General features: G+C 50.4%; 1 protein-coding gene across 3 annotated transcripts in view; it reads left to right on the plus strand.

Annotated features, from left to right (window-relative positions):
* The window catches only part of LOC146609071 (semaphorin-6D-like), a 98492-nt gene extending 84543 nt beyond the window's left edge, over positions 1–13949 (plus strand). For all 3 annotated transcript variants that reach the window (XM_085346799.1, XM_085346801.1, XM_085346800.1), the window contains 3 exons: positions 8248–8498; positions 8886–9017; positions 9547–13949. In XM_085346799.1, the coding sequence (XP_085202925.1) occupies positions 8248–8498; positions 8886–9017; positions 9547–10749 (1586 nt within the window). In that variant the 3' untranslated portion in view covers positions 10750–13949. The remainder of the gene's footprint in view (positions 1–8247; positions 8499–8885; positions 9018–9546) is intronic.
* Positions 13950–23490: the final 9541 nt, after the last annotated feature.

Consider the following 23490-nt stretch of genomic DNA (forward strand, 5'->3'; position numbering starts at 1 on the left):
CAGCGGGACACGGGGCACAGCGGGGACACAGGGGGACGAAGCGGGGCACAGGGAGACAGCGGGGACACAGGGAGACACAGCGGGGGGACACAGGGAGACACAGCAGGACACAGGGGGACACAGCGGGGCACAGGGAGACACAGCAGGGATACAGCGGGTACACAGGGAGACACAGCACGGGCACAGGGGGACACAGGGAGAGACAGGGGGACACAGCGGGGACACAGGGAGACATAGCGGGGATACAGTGGGTACACAGGGAGACACAGGGGGGCACAGGGAGACAGCGGGGACACAGGGAGAGACAGCAGGACACAGGGTGGCACAGGGGGACACAGCGGGGACACAGGGAGAGACAGCAGGACACAGGGTGGCACAGGGGGACACAGCGGGGACACATCAGAGGACACATGGAGACACGGTGGGGACACAGGGGGGCACAGCGGGGACATAGCGGGGATACAGCGGGTACACAGTGGGACACAGGGAGACAGCGGGGACACAGGGAGAGACAGCGGGGACACAGCGGGGATACAGCGGGGACACATCAGGGGACACAGGGAGACACAGTGGGGGCACAGGGGGACACAGCGGGGATACATCAGGGGACACAGTGGGACACAGGGGGACACAGCGGGGATACAGCGGGGACACATCAGGGGATACAGCGGGGATACAGCGGGGACACAGCAGGGCACACAGCGGGGACACAGTGGGACACATCAGGGGATACAGCGGGGATACAGCGGGGACAGAGCAGGGGACACAGCGGGGACACAGTGGGACCCAGGGAGACACAGTGGGGGCACAGGGGGACACAGCGGGGACACAGGGGGACACAGCGGGGGACAGGGGAGTGGGCACCTCAGTGTGTGTGTGTGTGTGTAGCACCTATAATGACTTCGTGAGGATGCCTCCATCACAGATCTTTTGGATTTTGAGACATGATGCTGAGGTTGGCTAAAGGTGAGAATGAAACATGAGTTCAGGTGAATGTAGGACACTTTGAAGTGCCGATGACTCGTCTGTGTTTCTCTTCTTCAAACTTCAAAAAGCTGTTTGACTTTTCCAGCACCGAGTCAGCAACGAGGGGCTTCATTAGAAGGTCCTCACAAACATGCCAGGACAAACACCTGTGTGTGTGTGTGTGTGTGTGTGTGTGTGTGTGTGTGTGTGTGTGTGTTTTTGCTGCTGTCTCTTTGCTGACCTTCCCTCATCAGTCTTGATTGACTTGACCAATCAGCAGTCTGCAGTCTCTTCACGGCACACACCCACATAGATTGATCTGGTCGATGAAAACACAATATGGAGCTCAGTGGGAATCAATCAACAACAAGAAGCACACGGCCGGAGGTGTTTCACACCGTTAGGTGTGTGTCCGTGTGTGTACACGGTACATGTTGTGTACATATAAGCTCATATATATCTTGTGTATACAAAGTGCAGGTCTCTGGCGTCACTGGGCGGATGGATACGTGATGTCTCCACAGTTCATCCAAACAGGCGAGCTGCGTCGGGTTCGACGGCGCCCTTGGGCGTGTGTGCTGCTGTTTCTGAGGCGGGCACAAAGCCAATGTTTCTAAATGTTCCCCGTCGGTCGTCTGACCTCTGAGCGTGGCGCTGGGAGGGGCCAGCTGTTTACCTCTGTGCAGGTGTGAGGAAGATGATGCTCGGCGCTAAGCTAACAGAGACGGGAAGGAGCCTGCGCTCTCCTGCTCCTGCCGAGCTGAGCAGGAGAGCGCAGCGTGGGGACTGAAGACGCCGTTTTATGTTGTTTCCCGCACATGAAGGAAAGCAGCTGTTTAATACGTCAGCTGAGAAACCGGCAGCGTGGCAAGCTTCATACGTGTCTGATGACAACGGTGGACGTCATCAGGGTAACGTAATGAGTGAGGGCAGCTTCAGACCTGAAAGTGTGACGGAGCGTAGAGGACGCACACATACTCCACAAAGGAAATGGACTCACGTGTCCTGACAAAGATGCCATTAAATGCCACTAAAGGCTTGAGCGTACTAATACTCAGTGCTGCCTGCATCATCACTCCGTCACCGTGGTTACTTTCATGTTGCTGTGGCTGCAGCTGCTGATGGCGAGCGTTGTGTCAGAGCGCACTCAGAGGTTTGTTTCCCGTAAGTCGAGCTGCTGAACGATGCATCAAAAATAGCAGCAGCTGAAAATCCAATCAAAACTGGAGCTCAGAGGAAGCTGTGAGCCCACAGCCTGACTCTGTGAACATGACCCTGTAGTACCATGTCACCCTGTTAGAGCACTTCACTCTCGCACTGCAGGCCTACTTGTTGTTCCTGGAGTATTTAAAAGTAGAGGCAGAGCCTTCAGCTTCTGTGGAACCAGCTTCCAGTTTGGATTCAGGAGACACTATCTCTACTTTTAAGATTTCCTTTTTGCTAAAGGCTGCAGCTGCTCGCTTGCAGCTGCTCGGCTGCAGCTGCGGTTTCACTTTCTTTAATGACAGAGACGATCCCAAATCCAGGAAGTTTACTGACGTCATAAAAACTGTTGCTGAGATGTTTTCTCTCATTTTACAAGCTGAAGGTTCATATTCGGACCTTTAAACACCTGAAATTCTGCATGTGGCTCTGCGATGGTCAGCACCACAGAGGCCACGGCAGGTCAGTCCATCACCATCATCATCATCATCAGGGCCTAATGTGGTGCTTTACCACACTCGCGTGGACGGATCCAGAACATCGTCCAATGAGAGCGCGTTTCTCCCGTCTGCAGAGCGACATCAGAGCCGATCACAGGGACGCACAAGCTTTCTGGAGTAAAATAAAAAATGAAATGTGCGGCTTCTATTTGGGAAACAGAAAGTTGCAGCCAGCAGCAGCTCGTCCACACGTACCTGAGAGCACCTGAGATCATTTACAGTCTGAACATAATCCTGAGGTCCAGCTAGAGCCATGTGCTGGCGCCCTCTACAGGCCGTGCTGCTGTAGGCCCTGTCGATTTCAGGTGTTGGTTAAACAGGAAGGATCCTCCCAGTTTCACTTCCTCAGCTGGTACGACGGCATCATTGTTATTCACCACACACCTGACACACGCACGCTGTAGGAGTGTGTCAGGTGTGAATTATCTGACCTTTACAGTCAGCAGGATTGTGTGTGTTTCAATGGCAAAGCAAAAAATTCAAACTTGACAAGGTCTCTCCTCTCTTCCTGTCTCCTCTCTCCTCTCTTCCTGTCTCCTCTCTCCTCTCTTCCTGTCTCCTCTCTTCCTCTCTCCTCTCTTCCTGTCTCCTCTCTCCTCTCTTCCTGTCTCCTCTTTCCTCCTTCATCTGCACTCTCTCTCTCTCCCCCCTTTAATCCATGTCTGTCATTGCTCGCTCTGTCTCTCCTTCATCGCCCTCCTCGCTGCTCCCTCCTCCTCCTCAGCCTCTGTCACTGGTGTCTGGCTCAGTGTGAATACCAATGGAGAATGAGTGGGCGAGAGAGCAGCAGAGGCAGAGAGAGAGCATGCTAATAGGGCAGAAGTTTCTGGAGCTTGACTCCCGCGTTTGGCTCGTCCGCCTCGGCCTCAGAGCCGCCGCTCACGCCTTCTGAGGAGGAGCGACAGATGTGCGAGGCGTCTGCACTGAAGCACAGTCAGCCATCAGAGTAGCAGAGGCTCGGCTGTTTTCTCAGAGGTCTAAAACGACATTTATCTGCCGTCTTTGTCACCGCATAGTCATAAATCAACACAGTGCACGTTAGCTAAAACATGCCGCTAGCAACCAGGCTAACTTAGCATGCTAGCGTTACAGCTGTATCCTTGAGCTAAAACTCATGAAAAGCTTCAGTTGGCGAACTCGGCCCTCTACGTGACTCACACCCAGCGAGTCTGATATCACACGGGCCAAAACGCAGCAGTTCGGTCATATTCGGACTTATGGCCTCAGGAAACTTTCAGGGTCATGCTGGGAGGAGCTGTGATCACACATGCACACGCCTACGTCACCACGCCGTGCACACCCACACACACGCAGACTGAAAACACAGGCAGGAAAAAGGGTGTTTTGGTGAAATCCAAAAGCATTTAACACATAAGCTACAGCTACATCCTCTGACACCACCTTACATCCACCTGTAACTCAGTCTTCAGCCCGTGTGACCTCACTGAGTCACATGATGACAGAGTGGGTCACTGACTCTTAGGACCTCCCCCTCTGGGGTGAGACAGCTGCAGTGCAGATGTTTCAGACGTGGAGGTGCCGCTGCGTGTCAGTGTTGCGCGTCCCTAAAGCCAGACTTCCTCTCTTGGCGGCCGGTACGCCACAGCGATGCACCCCTGGCTCTGACGTCCTCACACTCAGGTCACACATCCGTCTGCGTGTCGCCGTGCCGTCAGTCGTGCAGTTAATCTTCTTCCTTACAGAAGTGTTTTTAATCATGGGTGCGATGGCTTCGTGCTGAATCTGCTTAGAGTGGCTCATTTGTTTGATTGATTTCACTTGATTTTCTGGGACAGGAAGAGCTCGTGTATTGATCTGAGCTGCAAAGAGGAGACAGGAGCGAGCAGAGGAGTATGAGGAGAGAGATGGAGAGAGATGGAGGGAGGCATAAAGCCGTATGAGGCAGACAGATAAAAGGACACAGAGAGGGAAAAGCTGAAGTTTCAGAGTGAAAGAAAAGAGCAAACAGTGACAGAAGAAGCGAGAAGACTGCACCCAGAAGATTTCACCCGCCACGCCACAAAGTTGTTTTTCCAATCCAGGCTGACAGCAGAGAGGGAGGAACTTTGAAAGTGACGGAGCAGAGAGAGACAGAAACAAAGAGCGAGGGCAGAGAATGAAACACTTCTGTGTCGGGCTGTAATTAGCATAATATTTTTCTCTGTGCATCTCCATCATCCTATTTATATCTGTCAGAGCGAAGGACGGAGATGAAAGAGTGCAAATAACGAACATGAAATCGTGGCTGTTAGACACAGGGGAGTGTGTGTGTGTGTGTGTGTGTGTGTGTGTGTGTGTGTGTTAATCCTGGCTGGACGTGTAATGACTGTTCGCTCTATTTCAACAGTATTTTGCATAAAAGACAAATTTGTTCCGCGGTGTCTCGTATCAAAGTGAAGCTTCGGAGGCCCCGGGGCGATGCTGGCTTTGAGGTTAGAGATGGTTGCCAGTTCGAGTCCTGCGCCAGCAGGGAATGGGAATAAACCCCTCCCCCCTGACGACCAGCAGTGCAGGGCGTGAAATTAGCTTTTTGTTTCTGGGGGTATATTTGGCCCTTTGATCGGGTTTTCGGGGATGAGCAGCTCCTTCTGAGCGACTGAGACGAGCTATGAAATAATAAGAGGGAGCGAGCGGCGCCGAAAAGCAGCACGCCGCTTAAATGTGATGCATCGAGCTGCAGCAGGCGTCACTGAAAACCCTCACCTCCTGGTAATGAGGCGCTAAGGTGGGAGTCTATGGGTGGGACCCAGAAACAAGCTAGCTTGCATGCTAGTTCCAGCGTAAATGCGTTTTTACTGCAGCTGCTGTCGGACGCTTACCTGCCGACGGCCAGGTGAACAGCTCAGTATCATAACACCTGTGCTGGATTACAGGGGTGACGCAGACCCACAGATATCAGCTGTTTGACGATATCACAGCGTTAGCATTGATAACAGCTGATGCATGAACATAAAGTGAGGTAGAGAATGCTACAAGTGTCCACTAGAGGGCGCTCTGCAGCTGACCCGTTGACTGCACACGGCGGGCTGCGACAGGTGAACGGGATCATTTTTCAGATGCTTGGTCAGGTGACTGTGTTTGGTGTGTCAGACGTTTACATGGCCAAACATCGCTGAGAGAAACAGCCATCCGGCTCAACCTCAGCCGCTCCTCACATGTCAAACTCCATCAGCACTCCGGAGGGTTTCCCCCTAAACGCTCCTGATACGTCCTTGAAATAAAACGTTCCCTCCTGATCCTGCTACAAAGAGAGGTTTACCGCCAGGTTTCCATTCGCCCTCTAACATCTGCTTTATTGAAACGATCCATCAGCGCGTAAACAGGACGGCTTCGTTCGCTTCAGCAGAACAAATAAAGGCTGAAGTGGAAGCATGTAAAATCATCCCTGAGCCTCGGAGACCTTTCCTGCCACCAGTCAGCAGCTGAAGGCGTTCGGAGCGAGCACCGAGAGCGTCCGCGAGGTAAATCAACCTGTCAGTCAGCCGGTCTGCGGCGCGCGGCGCTCTGAATGTGAAGCAGGAGCACGCTGCTCGATCGGGAGGAAACGCAGGCCGAGGCAAACAAAAGTCACAGCTTTCATCTGTGGAAGCGTTTAATCAGGCACACTGCTGCAGAAAACGCTGTCACTTAAAACAGGTAGAATCAGGTCTGACATGACCTCACTTCCTCTGACTGCCACAAGATGTCGCTCCAATAAAACGGAATGATTTAGAGGGTTTGTGCCCTTCCTCTGATATTTCATTGCCCCTGTTTTTCGCGCTGACGCTGCTTCCAGCCTGATCTCACACAGACCGCTCCACCATCGTGATGAAGCTTGACCTTTGACCTTCAGACTCGTGGATTGAGCTTTCCCTGTGATCGGTGCAGGCCGATTGAGTTGTCTGTAGATACGTTCAAAGGCAGTAATCAGATTACCAGGAGCAGGTGCACAGCAGCTCTCTCCACACTGACACCAGGTCATGAACGTGTCACAGGTCAAAGGTGAGTTGCAGTCGTTTTAATTCATTACGATTACCCAGCAGGTCATGCTTGTGGAACGGTGGCCTCTGCTGGTGAGTGTGGTTACTGCAGTTTCATGAGTGCATGCTGTGACTCACAGGAATGACACAAATATCCGTTTCCACAAAGTTTGCTGCCTCAGTGTTTCCACATCGTTGTGTCTGATGTTTCTGTGATGTATTAAAGTATGAAACCAGCGCTTCATAAGCTTCAAAGGCTTTTATTGACAATTACATCGCGCAAAGAGTCAGTATTTGCAGCGTTGGCCCTTCTGTTTCCAGACCTCTGTCAGTCAACGTCTGGGCCAGACCCTGACTGATGGCGATCCATTCTTACATAATCAATGCTCCGAGTTTGTCACAATTAGCAGGCTTTTGTTTGTCCACCTGCCTCTTGAGGATTGGCCACTGTGCTCCATGATGCTGGAAAAGGCTGTGTGTTGTTCGCCAAACTGTTCTTGGATGGTTGGATGAAGGTGCTGTGGGAGGATGTTTTGGTCACATTCTTTATTCATGGCTGTGTTTTTTGGCAAAATTGTGAGTGAGCCCACTCCCGTGGATGAGAAGCAGCCCACACATGAACGTCTCAGGATCTTTACTGTTGAGACAGCACTGATGGAGGCGCTCACCTTTTGTTCTGCGGACCATTCCCCGAACATCAGAAAGAGCGTGACTTTACCCCAGTCCTCAGCCGCCGCTGTACTTTATACGACTCTGTCTGACCCTGGTGGGTTTTTGGAGAGAAGTGGAAGTTCATAAAAGTGACAGTTACGTGTATACATGCTTTATTTTATGAGTGCAGACAGCACGACACATCACAAACATGTGTGCAGAACCAGAAACACGTCATACTTCAAACACACGTGTGAGACAAACCTGTGCAGCACCGACCGTGTTTGCATATCTTTGTGGGGACCAGCAGCCCGTATGGGGACAAAGTGATCGTCCCCACAAGTTTGAAACAGTTATGTTGTGATAGGCGTCCATATTTCATGGTTAGGGAGACAGCTGGGGAGGGTTATGTTAATGAGATGTCCCCACAAGGACGTGAAAACACGACTGTGTGTGTGCGTGTGTGTGTGTGTGTGTGTGTGTGTGTGTGTGTGTGTGTGTGTGTGTGCGCACAGACTGATGAGTCACTGTATCTGATAGGCTCTGATGTGTGGACCTGATGAGGCGCTGCTGAGTGATGCTCTCTTTCATCTCCGTCCTCATCCCCCCCCACCTCAGATCTCACCTTCCTAACGTCCTTCCCTGCTCTTCCTCTCCTCCCCCATCATCCTGTTTCCTTACCTGTGAACCTCCTCCTCCTCGTTAAGTCCAATCCTCGTCTCTGTCTCTCACCCTCTCTCTGCCCCCCCTCACCTTACTCTCACCTCTCCTCCATCTGTCCCCCCCTCCCCCGAAGCTCCCCTTCATCAAACTCAGCCAAAGCAGCCTGCAGGAACTTGCTGCATGTGACACACACACACACACACACACACACACACACACACACACACACTGTTAGTGCTGGAGAAGTCAGGGAGACTTCAGGTGTTGCGCTCAGGTGGAAACATGACTTCTCCTGTGTCTTCCAGGCGTGCGGCGCCCTCCGGACATGGACCAACGTGCCGGTGCTAACGTGCATTACACGCTGCTGATCGCCTGCGTGCTGGTGGCCTTCTTCCTGGGCGCCATCTTGTCGGGTTTCCTGGTGTCATGCTACTGCGGCGGCAGCGCCGCCCACCGGGCTCGGAGGCTGGGGAAGGACCCGGAGGCGTCGCTGCCTCACACCCTGTCGCTGCGATCCCTCGCCAAGCTCAACGGGCTGCTGGACGGACAGCCCAAGGTGAGCGAGACGAGGAAACGGATTCATCAGAGCTCACCTGAGCCCTGCAGCTGAAACACGTCTGCGAGCTGAGAGGCAGCCGTGTTAATATTCAGCCCCTCCTCCTCCCCCGGGGTCAGACTTAATAAGCCTCACTTCAGTCTTTTATTCGCTCATTACTATCGAGCGTTTCATTAGGAACTCCATCCTCTGTCCACATGTCCCTGAGCAGGAAACTGAATCTCTGAGCTGACCTCTGACCCTCTGCTCAAATGTATATTTATACAAGTTCCTCATTGTTCTCTGTGGCTCCTCCCACTGAAGGGTCATCCTGTGCTTTAGAGATGAAACGGCAGGCAAAGATAACGACAGCTGATCGCAGCTTTTCTTCTTCTTCTCTTCCTCCAGGAGGACAAACTGGACGTGTCCACCCCGAAGATGTACAGCTCCTTCATCCCCAACGGCCGGGCCGAGCATCACCTCCACAGCCCCGTGCACCAGGGCCTCCCGCTGGGCGACCCCGAGCTCAGCCTGTCCCAGGTAGGAAGCGAATCTGTCCAATCAGAGTTTGTCAGTGTGAGCGATGGAGGATGGAGCGGACTGCAGGCACACACCTTGGACGTGTAATCGATCACATTTACACGCCGCAGCCATTTAATGCTAACATTAAAGATGTTACATGTGTTTTATTTTGAAATTTCGCTGCAGGCCGGTCTTCTCACCCAGTCTCCCTTCCTGTGGACGATGCCGATCTCCGCTGAGCCAGACCGCAGCCGGAGCATCACCCATGGAGCACGACGCTCCGGCTGCGGTCCGACTCGCCGGAGACGTGTCTGCTTCTGCATAAAGTTTCCACCGAGGTTGCTGCACACATGCGGCTCTCAGACACTGATGTAACTCAGCTGGGTTTAACACATAAGTGCTTAAAGCTTTGCACACAGCGCCCTCTCCTGTCAGCACGCAGCGTGACGTGAGCGCTAAAGCTCATTCTGAGGTTTTCAGGTAGAACTTTTAATCTCGACGTTCGTACTGATGCAACGGCCGCGTCTAACCTCTGACCTCTGTTTAGTCTCTGTCACAGGGGGATGGCGAGCTCTCCGGCCTGCCCACGCCCGACTCCACCCCGGAGCTTCCCATCAAGAACATGAAGGCGCTGCGACACCATCAGTACGAGAAGAACCAGAACTGCAACAACGCCAGAGACAAGCCCAGCTGCTCCGCCTCCAGTCTGGGATTCATGGCCGTCGTCGGGAACTCCATAAACCAGCAGGTGTTTCCCTTCCCTCATCACCATGGCAACAGTTTAAGCAATGGGACGCCCCAGGGGGTCGGCGCCTCTTCGACCTCTCTGCACCTCCCAGAGGAGAGAAAGATCTCCAATGATGAGCGGGCGGCGGCGGTGGGAGGGGGAGGAGTCCCGCATCACCACCACTCCCAGCAGTCCCTCCCCCAGACGGTGGTGGACGTGTCGGCGCTGGACGAGCTGCTCAAACACATCCACGAGGTCAGCGCGTCGGGAACCGGCGGCATCAAGGTCCTGACCTCCACCTCCTCTTCCTCGCTGTTCCCCGGGTCGTCCGGCTCCACCGCAGGGCACCATCACAGCCACCATCACCACCACGCACAGACGCGCACGCACCACTACAACCACGGCCATCACCATAGCAACCATCACCAGCAACAGAATGAGGCCGCGTCCTACCACAGCACCTCCGCGCTGCCGAGCGACGGCCTCCCCAAACGCATCGACCCTCCTCCTCAGAACACCACCTCCTCCTCATCTTCATCCTCCTCATCCTCAAACAACCCCACCTCCTCCACCTCCATCCCCTCATCCTCCTCCTCCTCGTCCTCCACTCCGCTCCAGCAGCAAGTGATTCCAGAACGACCTGGAGGAGGCGGCGGCGTCTCCGTGACGCGCCACCACTCTCAGCGTCACTCCCTCATCAGGATGGGCAGCGGGAGTGGCGCCGTGCCCCGCCACCACAGCTTCAACCAGCGAGGGCCGCAGCATGCTCACTTCCTTGCCAGGATGAACACTAACAACAGCAGCAACAACAGCGGTGGCCCCACCCCCGCCAACAGCAAGCAGCCGTTGGTGGCCAGCGCCTGCCTCACACGGCAACACAGCTACAGCGAGGGGCCGCACGCCCAGCGGGCAGCCGTCGTCCGGAGAACGGTGTCGCTCAAACCCCAGATCCCTCCTAAACCGCTCTTCCTGCCAAACACAGCCACGTCACCGGGCGCAGAGGCGGGAAAGTACAACTACTGAGGCTGCCGGGCACCGCGCCGACATGGCCGCTGCTGTCCTTAGACGCCTGCCGGGCTGGTGAGAGAGGATGAGAGGAGAGCGCCGATGGGCTGGAGACACAAAAGAGACCCAGAGCTTTTTGTCCCCATCGCTCCTCGTTACCACCCCTCAGCCGTGCTTGCTGCCCCGCCGCTGAGAGGACGCCGTCCGTCGCCACTCGAGCATCTCTGGCTCATTGAAAGGGGCGGGGCTCGAAACCAGCACGAACTACTAAACATTCCAAAGGCGGCTCGAGGTGGCCACAGAATTCCAGATTAATGCAGTTTTCTTCGGAGCACTTTGATGCGACATCCTGTCGTCGGGCCCGGATTTCATTCGCCAGGATCGTCAGCAAACCTGAACCCCGCAGCAGGGGCGGCTCCCGTCCCCGTGGGGGGCGCAGACTTGTGTTTTCAGCAGCACTCTGAGGACAGACCACCTCGGTCTTTTATACCATATTGGTATCTGCAGGTCGCCCAGCAGGTGTGATAACCGTCTCCACATCACTACAACGACCCTCTTGCATTAACGCCTGCTGAGCGTCACACCCAGACCCCCGCGGGTCGTTTCAGGCCCTGCACTCGTCTGAAGGGGGCGTGTTTTCTCTTCACCAGCTGAGCGCAAACTGTGGAAACTTTAACAAAGTTTGCTCTTAAATTGGTGTTTCACCCAAATTACTGCCACACTCATGCTCCCACTGACCTCCCAGGGTGTCCGGCGCCCACGAGGGCGGAGCAGAGGCAGACTCGTCACCTCAGCTATGCTCTGTAACCCCGCCCGAGGCTGGTGATGCGTTCAGGTACCTGTTAAACCTTTGAAATGTGAAAATGTGTGCAGGCATGCCCAGAGCCCAGAGTCTGGGAGAGGGGGCGTGGCCTGTTGTCTGCCGTGGCGGAGACATTTCAGTCGGACTTCAGTCTCACTCTGCACCTTCATTAAAAACTACATTTCCCAGCAGGCAGTGGGAACGTGAGGATTCTGTTGGTGGTAATTTGGGTGAAGGTCTGCTTTGCTTCGGTCTGTGGGAGGGTTTCCTCCCAGCTGAAGAACAGTGGATCAGCTGCTTTGTCTTTACCTCGGTGTTTGTTAGCGGCTCTGCCGGGTTCTGTTTCCGCCGCCGGGCTCAGGCAACACAGGTGAGACCGCAGAGCGGACCCTGCAGACCAGCGGGTGACGTGACGCCGGCTCTCCGTGTTGCCTCAGCGTGGATGCACCTGGATGCACTTTCAGGTCTGTTAGCATCATTGTCCACAGACGGATTCAGTTTCTGACTTGGGTGCTGAACACCTGCTTCATGTCACAAACCCTAAAGCTGCAGCTCTTTTAACTACACTGAGGCACAAACACTCAGAGCGCCACCAGTGAGCCGCACGGGCAGCGCCGCTAAACGAAGCAATAAATGTAAAAGAGATGATTCAGGACCTCTGCGCCTGCTCGTTCAGACCATAAAACACGAAGAGTTTCAGATACAAACACCAGTAATCTCGTCACATGTCCAAAAACAGCTGGCATCAACTTTCAAATCCAGTCATTCGAGCTTTGGCGTGGCGCTGCTACTACTTTATCTCATTTATGCCCAAATAGTTTGAGGGTTTCTGGCCCGCCTGGCTGGTTAGGGACAGCGCCGGGGTACATCAGGCAGTCGTACTAACCAGCACAAGTTTGAGACGTAGGCTTGAATGCAGAACACGCGGCTGTGACGTGTAGTCGTCTGAGCGAACTGACTGTCGCATCATGCAGACGTGACTTCTCCCCGCGGTCCACAGCGGAGGACGAGCTCTGCACCAACACGATGCAACACGCAGCCGAGAGCGAGCCGTGGTGCGTGATGCGTTTGTTGAGGTTAAATAAAAGAGGCCAAAGCGCGATGGTTGCTGCTCACTGTACAGGGATTCATGCCACAGCGTTTGAGGCGCTTACATCATCCTCTTTCATCTCGCCTGATTCAAACAGTTTGAAATACTGTAGTCACTGCAGATTACAGCTGCTGTGGTCACTGAAGGAGGCTGCCGCAGGACTCGGAGGCTAAATTTACTGCCAATCCCACCCTCTGCTCTCAGCAGGGGATTCTGCAGAAAAAGAAACGGCGTTTAAAAACGAGCCGAACGGGAAGGTTCGGGCGTTTGTGGCATCACTGCAGACGCACCTCTGTGAACACCGACCCGTTAGACACCGAGCGTTTCTCCAGGCACTGCTTTGGAGAGGATATCTGAGAGGTGTCATCCAGCCGTGACAGCTAACGTACACGTCAGGAAAAGGATGACGAACAAGGTTCAGTCAAACACTCAGACTGTCCTTAAACGCACCAACATGGAGAGTTTTCAGGTCTGGATTGTTAGAAATAATACAAAATAGAATAGAACTGTCCTTCCTCATGGCTCTGTGCCGACAGAGCAAACCTGTCGATACGCATTATTATTATTATTAATAAACAATAAGCCAAATTGAATTCATTGAGATGCCAAATTGTGTCTGTTTCTCTCTCTGTCAGCTGAATATCTTAAACAGAGCGACGGCTGTTTGAACCACAGATACGCCTGAACGCGTCGCCTCGGAAACTAAAACAACTTTTTTGCCTTTCGCATTCGTCCAATCGGTGGAAAAGGTAAAACACTGATTAATGGAAAACAGGGAGGGCTGCGTATAAACACCAAAGTGTCACATCGAGCTTTTTGTATTTGAATTTTCCTTCAGATGAAAATGCTGCTTTAATGTTTTGCTCAGAGTTCTGGTTCTGGTTCAGTTGGTAACAAATCCGTGGTCCTGCTAACGTGCCGTAGATAATTGGCTGAACGCTCCTTTAGACCTGCGGCGAGCCGCTCCAACCTTCACACAGCACAAACACCACCTCAGAGTCTGTGAGCAGTGCTGAACTCTTCAATCTTCAAAGGTCCTTTATGAATGTTTCCACTGGGTGCTGCTAGGGGGCGCCGCAGAGCATAAAGACTTTGGCGTATTTTATAAAGGTTTTGTATGAGATGCACTTGTAACCTTGAAAATGATTTTGTTTATTCGTTTCGTGGTTCTCGTCCTCTGAAGTGCTGAGAGGAGCAGAGACGCTGTGGACTCACAGCGCCACCCGGTGGGCTACGCTGAAATGACAATGTAATAATGTCACACACTATTATGTTTACCTTACTGCTATTAATTAACAATGTGGATGACGGTGTAAATAAAGGCTACTGTGGAATAGTACTGGCAGCAGAGTGATTCTTCTTTGTGTGGACTCTTATTCTGAAAGGATGGGTGATTAGATTAGATTAGATTAGATGAAACTTTATTAATCCCTCGGGTGGGATGCCCGGCATTGTTCATAATGTCCATCAGTTTCTTTAAGGTCCTCTTCTCTGTCACCAGAGTGTCCAGCTTCATGCCGACCACAGAGCTAGCCCTCCTGATCAGTTTCTCCAGCCTGGATGAGTCCTTCTTTGCTGTGCTGCTCCCCCAGCACACCACAGCATAGAAAAGTACTCCAGCAACCACCGACTGGTAAAACATCCTCAGGAGCTTCCTGCAGATGTTGAAAGACCTCAGCCTCCTGAGGAAGTACAGTCGGCTTTGGCCTTTTTTATACCGGTGCTGCGTGTTGCATGACCAGTCCAGTTTGTTGTCCACCCACAGGAAACTGTGCTGAAACACAGATATTATAAGTCAGAACACTTCCTGGTGGTTGATGTGCTGAATTTTTTTTTTTTTTTTTTTTTTAATAAATAGGACAGGGGGAATGAATGAGAGAGAGAGGGGGAGAGAAAGAAAGAAAACCAAAGGGGAGAAGAGACGGTGAGAAGGGGGGGGGAAGAGAGACAAAAAAAAAAAAAACTCCTGGGTCACCTGTATGGAGAAAAAAAAAACAAACAAACAAACAAACAGAGGAGACAGCAAACAACAAAGAGCAACATAATAATAGAGAAAACAAAGCACCATCACAATAAACTAGCTAGTCATAGATATCAGTATTTACTAAGTAATAAACAATATTGTGCAGCACGCAAGATAGACAGCGCACAGTGTGCTTTGAGGCAGCAGCCAAGAAAGCTTTAGTCCGCGTCTGTGAATACCCATGTGTGCATACCTGTGTGGATCAGCATGCTTGCATTCCAAAGGTTTCTCCATGTAATGATCTGCTAGGGAGTGTGGGGGGGCCTCAGCCCCGTCCTCCAGGGTGTGAAGCGGGTATGGAGGAGATCAAAACTCCAGACATCCAGAGGCCCCCAGAACACAAGAGACCATGGAAGACCAACAGAGGGGCAGCCGCGCCACTGTTCCAGTAAGAGCTGAGGAGAGTCCCAGATGAGGGCTCACTCAGCAGCCGCGGAGCAGAAGCCAGGGGGGGTTGCAGTGACGCGCCCGTGAGCTCCGCCGGCCCCCAGCTGCGCCTGAGTGACCGAGCCCTAGGCCGAGAGGCCGGGGGCACCCCACCTCCAAAGGGGGCCCGAGCGAGCCCCAGGCCCCAGGCCCCGACAAGCGGCCGCCAAGGAGTGAGCCGGTGTGTACCTGGACGCCCACCCCCAGACACAAAGAACCACCAACACACCGACACCTGAGGGAGTCCGCCACCGGCAGGGGAAGTGGTGGTGGGTGGAGATAGGCCTCCAAACCTTGGAGGGCCTGAGGTGTCCCCAGAGAGGTGGCGTCTGATACCCAACCTGACATATAGACACAGACATACAGGCACACACAGACACAAACATCCATTCCCACCCTCATGCTCTCATATGCACTCACTCCACACTCAACCAACGTGGAGACAGACATAAAGAGACGCTGTACACACAATCACACTCCCCAAGCGTACTCTACAATCCGGGTCTAGGTACCCTTGCCCCTGGAGGGGGGAATTGCACCCAGACCCAGGTGGTGTTACCCTTTTCCCTGCGGTGGGGAGAGGCAGACCACCCCGACTCCGCAGCAGCAGGGAGGCCCCACACCCCAGACCGCAGTCGGACGGCCAACTCCTCCTCCTAGCCCTCCCGCTCCAGCAGGCCGCAGAGAATGGGGGTGGGAATTGATGTGCTGAATTGAGGGACACAGCAAACAGCCCAGTGAGGTTTGTGGGGACCATAAATGCATCGTCTTCATTAGGGTTCAAAGTTCAAGAGTGGACCAAGGATTATTGGTTCCTTCATCACTGAGGAGGATGTCCTGCTGTAAATATATAGGTACTTAACTCTTTGGTTCACTGTCCACACACAGACTGTTGCATTGGTGTGTTTTGTTTACAGAGCAGTAACCACAGGCGTTATTACAGGCCCTGTTCCTGAGTGCACAACCTGGCCAAGGCTTTTTCTTGCAGCGCTCCCTGGAACAGAGCACAGCAGGACCTGAACTGTTTAATGTTTTATTCTCAGTCAGTTGGGTTGATGAACTGTGATGACTACAGTAAGCTTTGCATGGATATTTAAAGCAGGTCAGTGTTCTGGTTCTGAGGTCTTTTATCCTCTCAGTGTTTCAGTCTCCAGTCTGAGATATCTTTGGTCCTGCCGAGGATAAAGATGTCCTTGACAAAGTTCCTAAAACTGGGGAAAAGGAAGTGTTCTCCAGCAGCAGATGGTTTAAGTGAGCGGTGTGTTTGATATTCTGCGGTGTCGTCTGGTTCATTTCAATTCTGCCAAATTAATTAAAAGCATATGAATGAGTTTCTCACAGCTCTGGAGACAAACATCATCTGACTGTATGAAGGACTTCCTGCTTTCAGTTTTGGGTGTTTTACGTGTCCCGAATGCAGCTTCAGTGATCCTCGATGCGATGACCCTGAGACGGCGTGAGGACTCAAACCGGCTGTCAGGTGGTTTGTTGTAGCTGTTTGCAGAGGTGCTTGGAGGAGTAATGGCACTGTGACGATGTCCTGGATCACTGCTGATCACCTACTGCTGCGGTCAGTCGAACAGCACCATCAGCTGTGAAATTCAAACGGTGCACGGCGCGCTGTTCGATGACCACAATAAAATAACCGTTAAATAAAACGAAGGACATAAACGCTGACAAGCTGAAAGTCTGAACCCCGTCTGAGGATCCGAACAGGAAAACCATCCTGCACACCTCTGATGACTTCGCTTTATCCTTCCAGTAAGAGCCCGCCTCCAGGTCCAGGCGTCGTGGAGGTGCTGTGCTGCCATCTGCTGGTGTAAAGGTAGCAGGTCTTCTTACCTTGGGTTTCGTGAGGTAATATTAAAGAGAGGAAGGCTTTGATAAATGTAAAGACAGTGAAAGAAAAGCAGATTTTAAAGGCAGTGGACTCAGCAGCTCTCAGCACAGTCAGCTCAAATCATTCAGCACTTTTCTTTTTTCACTGTCGAATCGTGGGATTACCTGGATGATGATGAGGATGATGAACTGCAGTTTCCTGCCTTCATTTTTGCTGGTTTGAATCAAAGGAGCAAACCTGAGCTACAGTAAAACTTCAGACCACCTCTTTAAAGTCTCTTTGTGCTGGTTTAAGACAAAGGTCCGGCGTGTCCTCATCAGGACGGGATCTGTGCTGGGGTGTGGCGCTGGAGCCTCAGGTTTATAGTTTTAAATGTTGGCTCTCACGTCATTTTACAGAGTAACGTGAAAGTAACATAACGAGTAGTATGACTGATGTCTGTACCTAATAAGTAACGTGCTGCATTCGTTTTAATAAAGTGTTCTGTGTAATATTGTAATTGATGTATCGTACTGAATGTAATCAACCAACACTGATCACAACAAAGAGACCTCGATAAGGAATCGAACTGAATCCCATCCGTGCTCTCAGCGATGTTTCCGATCCAGAATCTGATCGGGTGTTCCTGCAGAGCATCAAACGTGCGTGTTCCCGTGGGTCAGGTCACGAACACGTTCAGATGTCAGCGCTGCCATGATGACGGCTGTGAGAGCTCCTAGGATTTCCTCTTCCTTCAGCTGCTGACTTCAGGCCTCTCTGTGCATGCGAGCCACTTTAACCTGCTTTTATTTTGAAATTATCAATTAAGTATTCATCCCTCCCTGCCCCTTTTTACCTGGCCTCTCCTCCCCCGGAGAGTCACGTGGTTACAGGTGTATACATATATACACCTGTAACTCAAACTTTCATCACATTCATTTCCTCTGCTCTGATTTCACGTCTCAGGCTGTGGGACAGGAAGCGTTCATGTTTCCATGGATCCAGCTGTCTCCTTAGAAACAAACAGCAGCACTGAGCGCGCTCAGAGCCTGCAGCAGAGAGCCCGGTTCATCAGATAACCTCCGTGGCATGGCTGTTATCTCTGACTGGGCTTGTAGGATTCACTGATCCAGCTAACGCAGAGCAAGCCTGGATATGTTGAACCTCCTCTGTAGCCACGCCTCCTGAGATAAAGTGGCGTTGTTACGATGTGGAAATCATGTAGATTTATTGTCTCACTCGAAATGATTTCTCACCAAATCCTTCTTTTTCTCATTTTAACCTTATTTGAAATGAAATTCATTGAGAAATCTGCTGTAATTAAAGGAAACTTGAGTTCATATCACGATGTAACCCTGAATTCCCTGATCTTTCTTTCCTCGTAGGCAGCGAACCCAAAGCAGACCTTCATGCTTTGTAACTCTGATGAGACCATAACCCATGTCTTACTCAGGATGACCACGTGGCCATGTATGCATGATGTTTCCATCCAGGCCCCGCCTCAGCAGGTCACCTCTGGGACTCCAGCACTCCGACAGCAGGCGCACACCAACCTGCTGACCAAATCCTTGCCTCCTTGTTGAAGAATGATTGTGGGAATTTAAACTGTGCTAAATTACTTGTTGACCTATAATCTGTCAGAAAAAGATCAACCATATCGCTCGTGAAGATTTTCTTTTCAGCCAGAAAGAGCATTTGTATCACGAAGTAGATGCTATGGTTTCCAGGAGAGATCAGGCCAAGAGGGCAGTTGTCACAAATACAAGATCACAGCTCTTTACACTGGGCTCAATGATGCACAGTCAAAAACAGCTTCTTTCTAGTATATGTAACCCCTTCATACATCTTCTTATCAAGATAAAAACTTGTCGTCCACCGCCGTCAGTCCGGTTCATGAACAGCTGCAGATGTTCGATCTCTGCCGGTGGGCAGCTCTCAGAGCTCAGGTGGAGCTTTTACACCCAGAAACACAAATGTCGTTCTGACTCTCCTGCTTTGTCTCAGCAGACACCAAACACTGACTGCCTGGTTTTCCTGAAAAGCAAGTCTACGTACATCTGTTTGACCAACGCTGTTTATAGGGCTTCGAAGCGTGATGTCACGGGAGGGGGCGTGACCGCCGAGGTGCCATTTTAGCAGGCCAAACAAAGGAGCAAAGCATCAGCAATGGTTCGTCCTTGCTGTGTTGGTCGTTAGATCGCACGATCGGGAAGGGAATAAGCTGGAAAATGGGCTCTGTTTTTATTCTTTCCCCACCTGGAAGCAACGTGAGGGAGCTCGTGTATCAGATGTTACCAAACGAAGGCGTTTGGTAACATCTGATACATCTGATAACATCTAGCCTGGATAGCAGCTGTGAGACGAGCTGATATCCAGTTCTCTACCATCCACAGATATCTGTTGGTGCTCCAGATGTTTTCATTCAGTTAAGTTCTAAATAAGTTCATATCACTCTTTATAGCATATTAGTTGCTAATTGTTTTTCATTATTGCAGCAAACCAGCCTATGAAATGGATGAAACAAATCCTGACTGGGTTCCAACGCTACACATGGGGCACTACGAAATCCCTGCTTCAAACCACATGCTACACACCACCATGCCAATCAGATTAGTTCTTCCATGTGAAGGTGAAGAGGTGACCCTTCTGGATAAGATGGTGAAGGTTTGCTGCATTTTGGTGAACATGTGCCCCAGTGTGGTAGTAAAACCAGGGAAAATGCTCTTGTTAAATACTCTTAAAAGTCTTGTGCTGTATATGTAGTGATACATTTTCAAAAGAGACAGACAGTAAATTACAGAATGCTAGTAGTGGGTGATATTATATAAATGCTGTCATGATTTTATGTGAACATTTTGTCATTTGTAAACAATACATGACATTGATTCTACATTGTAACTGATGTTCTACAAAGTGGTTTTAATTAAAATAGGCAAACATTTATTTCTTTATTCAACTTTTGAACTGTGGTTCATATTAGTACATATTCAGTAAATGCAAATTATTTACATGCCCCCCTAAATTAAAACATTATGGGTCATTCAGAACAGAACTATGCTTGGAGAAATATTTTCCCATCAGTTGATCCAACTCCTCCACAGTAGCAGGTGGAATCTTGTCTTTTCCCTGTCACTACAGATGGTCTGTTTATGTTTTAATCGAGAGCCTTTTTTTGGGCAGCTGAAGAGGAGAAGTCTATCTTATGGCCAACCTCTGGCTGTATCTTGGTCATATTACCCAGCAAAACCCAGTATGCAGGTTCATCTGTAACAGTCCTTGTGCCACAGATCCTCACTGTTGCTTCTACATTAAACAGAAGAGCAGCGACATGGCTGCAGGTCTCTGTGACTCCGGCCTTACAGGTGCAGCGGGCGGCTTCAACCTTCCCTGTGATGCTCACAGTGACCCATGGCTGCAATGCTGGTTCATTCAGTCTTTGAGAGTGCAGTAACACACACAGACAAAGTTCATTTAAAGACAAGAACTATGAGCCAAGGCTGACACAAATGTGTTTATCTACTTTCAAATCCATCCATCCATTCGCTTCTGCTTATCCTTTTCAGGGTCGCGGGGGGCGCTGGAGCCTATCCCAGCTGTCATAGGGCAAGAGGCGGGGTACACCCTGGACAGGTCGCCAGTCCGTCGCAGGGCAAACACACAGGGACAGACAACCATTCGCACTCACATTCATTCGCACATTCACACCTAGTGGCAATTTGGATTATCCAATTAACCTATCCCCTCAAGCTGCATGTCTTTGGACGGTGGGAGGAAGCCGGAGTACCCGGAGGGAACCCACGCAAACACGGGGAGAACATGCAAACTCCACACAGAAAGACCCCGGCCTGATGGTGGAATTGAACTCAGGACCTTCTTGCTGTGCGGCAACAGTGCTAACCACCGTGCTGCCGTACTTTCAAATCCATTTATCATAAATGTAACAAAGTGTTTACATGTGATTTTTTTATCTTTTTATGTGTCCATCTATACAACGCTGCATGTTGTATTCTAAATCTGCCTGTTTGTTTTTTTTAATCTGCCAGCAAAAAATGAACCTAAAGTATGTAATGCAAGGATGTCATCGCTTTCAAGAGGGAGAAAGCATAAAGTTCGACTTTTATGAATCACTTAATATGATAAGGAGATTCTGCAGGTCATTAATCGATGTATAAAACCAAAATATAATATATTTTTACTTACACAGGACACAAACACGGAAGCAAGATGTATAATTAGGATTATTTATAATAAATATGAATTAATTAGTGCAATTTCTTTAACCATAGAGAATGACTAAATCCTTCAGGACAATGTCACATAAATGCACTGAACTCACTGTTTTCCCTCTAACAGCCTCCACATGTTCTCACTGTAGTTTCCCCTCATGAATGAATTTATGCTGCACTAATCTGAATGTTCGGGGGGAATCAAACGCATTTTACTCGCAGTACTCGAGCTGACTTACCTTTGTTTGAATGACGGCGAATTCACAACATGGAGGCTTAAAAAAAGCCAAATCTTGTACCGATCCTTGGTGGATGTGCGCCTCCAGACATTTATAATTGCCAAATTTGTTCAACGTGTATGCGCTGACTCCACAGACAACGTACGAGAAGATATCAGTCTAAGTCAATAGCACTTGGTCTTCAGGGTTTCTACTCCACGGCCGTTATTTCACACGGGTCCACATTTCCAGTGCACGCTATTTTTTGCAAGTACCGTCTCTTTGCATCCGGACGCAACCTGTCTCTATAACATCCTTTTTCTTTTGAGCTGCTTGTAAGTGTGGTTGGTCACAATCTTCCTTCTAACACAGTGTGTTTGTTTGGATTCGTAGCCTGCTAAAAAGGTGCTGCGCTCCCACAATCCACTGCGGTGTGACATCAACTCCAAAGCCCTATTCTGAAACACCAGTCAATCCTAAACACCAGCTATTCTGAAACAGCAGTTCACCTGGGCAAACTGCCACCGCTGCTCTACCTCTACAAAGTGTAGATGAGTTAAAGTAAGGTTCAGGTCCAGATGAATGAAGATGGTGGGTTAAAAAAAACAAATGGTGATATTTAAAATGGGGAATTCGATTAAGGAGAAAGAATTAACTCATGTTCAGCGTGTTTCAGTCTGGATGTGTGCTCTGAGTCTCCTGTGAACTCTAACAGTGGGAAGTGAAAACAGGCTGTGGGCCTGTGGGGCTTCATGTTCATGAAGTTGAAAGTTTCCACCTGATTAAACACAGCAGTGACAAGACAAAGACGCAGCTGTGAGCAGTTTCCATCCACTCATTGTGGCCATGAAGTCAACTAAACAGGAAAAAGAAATGTTGCTGGCGGCTCTGTAGAGATACATCTTTAATGCTTCCAACTAATGAGAGCTCATAATTAAAGCAAATGAAAGGTGATGTTTGAACTGTTGTTGCTGGTCTCACCACTGAGTGTCAGTAAAGCACAGCGGCCTGACCTCAGCTTGGTACAGTAGGATTTTATTTTACTTTATGAACTTATTCCGTTTCTGTCAGGATAACTCCTGGTTACTTAAATAACATTTCTAAAACAGATTTCCCTCAGATGGGTTGACTTGAAGTATTAAAACAAACTTTACATCCATTCGATTAAATACATTTGATTTGTAGACGATCCTGAGAAGACTGTGGACTTTATATAAACGAGCGTGCAGCGAGTAGAACCACAAGTGAGAAGGAAAGGTGGTGATGTGCTGAGGATGGCTCCAGCTGACTGACTCTGTGTGTTTGCATACGTGTCCTGCCTCTGCTCACAGCCCTTAAGAGGCCAGTGTTGATCAGTGTCTGTCCAGGCCTTTCAGAGACACTGACACGCCGGCAGCACAATGATGATGTCACTGACTCTACTGCTGGCCACCCTGGGGCTCCTTGTTCAGGGTGAGACTCTCTGTGAGCGCGTGGCTTCAGCGTGAACACTGAAACCAGCAGCAGTGACCTTCTTCCATCTGTTCTCCATCTTCTGTTTGGATGCTGATCATCTTTCTCCACGCTGGATTTGTCTCAGTAACCCTTCTCCTCTTTTCCCTCTTTTCCAGGTTCATCAGGACAAATCATCGTGACTCAGTCTCCTGGAGCTCAGTCTGTGGTTGCAGGGCAGTCTGTCTCCATCACATGTAGAACCAGTACAAGTGTTTACAGTAATTACTATAAGAAAAACCTGCTTTCCTGGTACCTCCAGAAACCTGGAGGAGCTCCTAAACTCCTGATTTATCAAGCTACATCTCGTCAGTCTGGAGTTTCAGATCGTTTCAGTGGAAGTGGATCTGGTACTGTCTACACTCTGAGCATCAGAGGAGTCCAGGCTGAAGATTCAGGAGTTTATTACTGTCAGAGCGTCGTATGGTGGAACAATCAAGACGTGTTCACACAGCGTAACAGCGTAGTACAAAAACCTCCCTTAGTCAGGCTGACACAGTTCAATGGACACACACCAATGTAAGATGCACACATCAGCAGCATTAATGTGCACAGCTTAGTTTCCCACTGACATACTGATTTTTAAATAATTATGACCCCAAATTCCTGAACATCAGGACGATTCCCAAGATAAACACAGCAGACGTTTTCCATGAGTAAGATT

This window comes from Diplotaxodon limnothrissa, linkage group LG22 (assembly GCF_057381915.1).
Source record: "Diplotaxodon limnothrissa isolate DT_005_m linkage group LG22, D_limnothrissa_male_GT1.1, whole genome shotgun sequence".
NCBI lineage: Eukaryota > Metazoa > Chordata > Actinopteri > Cichliformes > Cichlidae > Diplotaxodon > Diplotaxodon limnothrissa.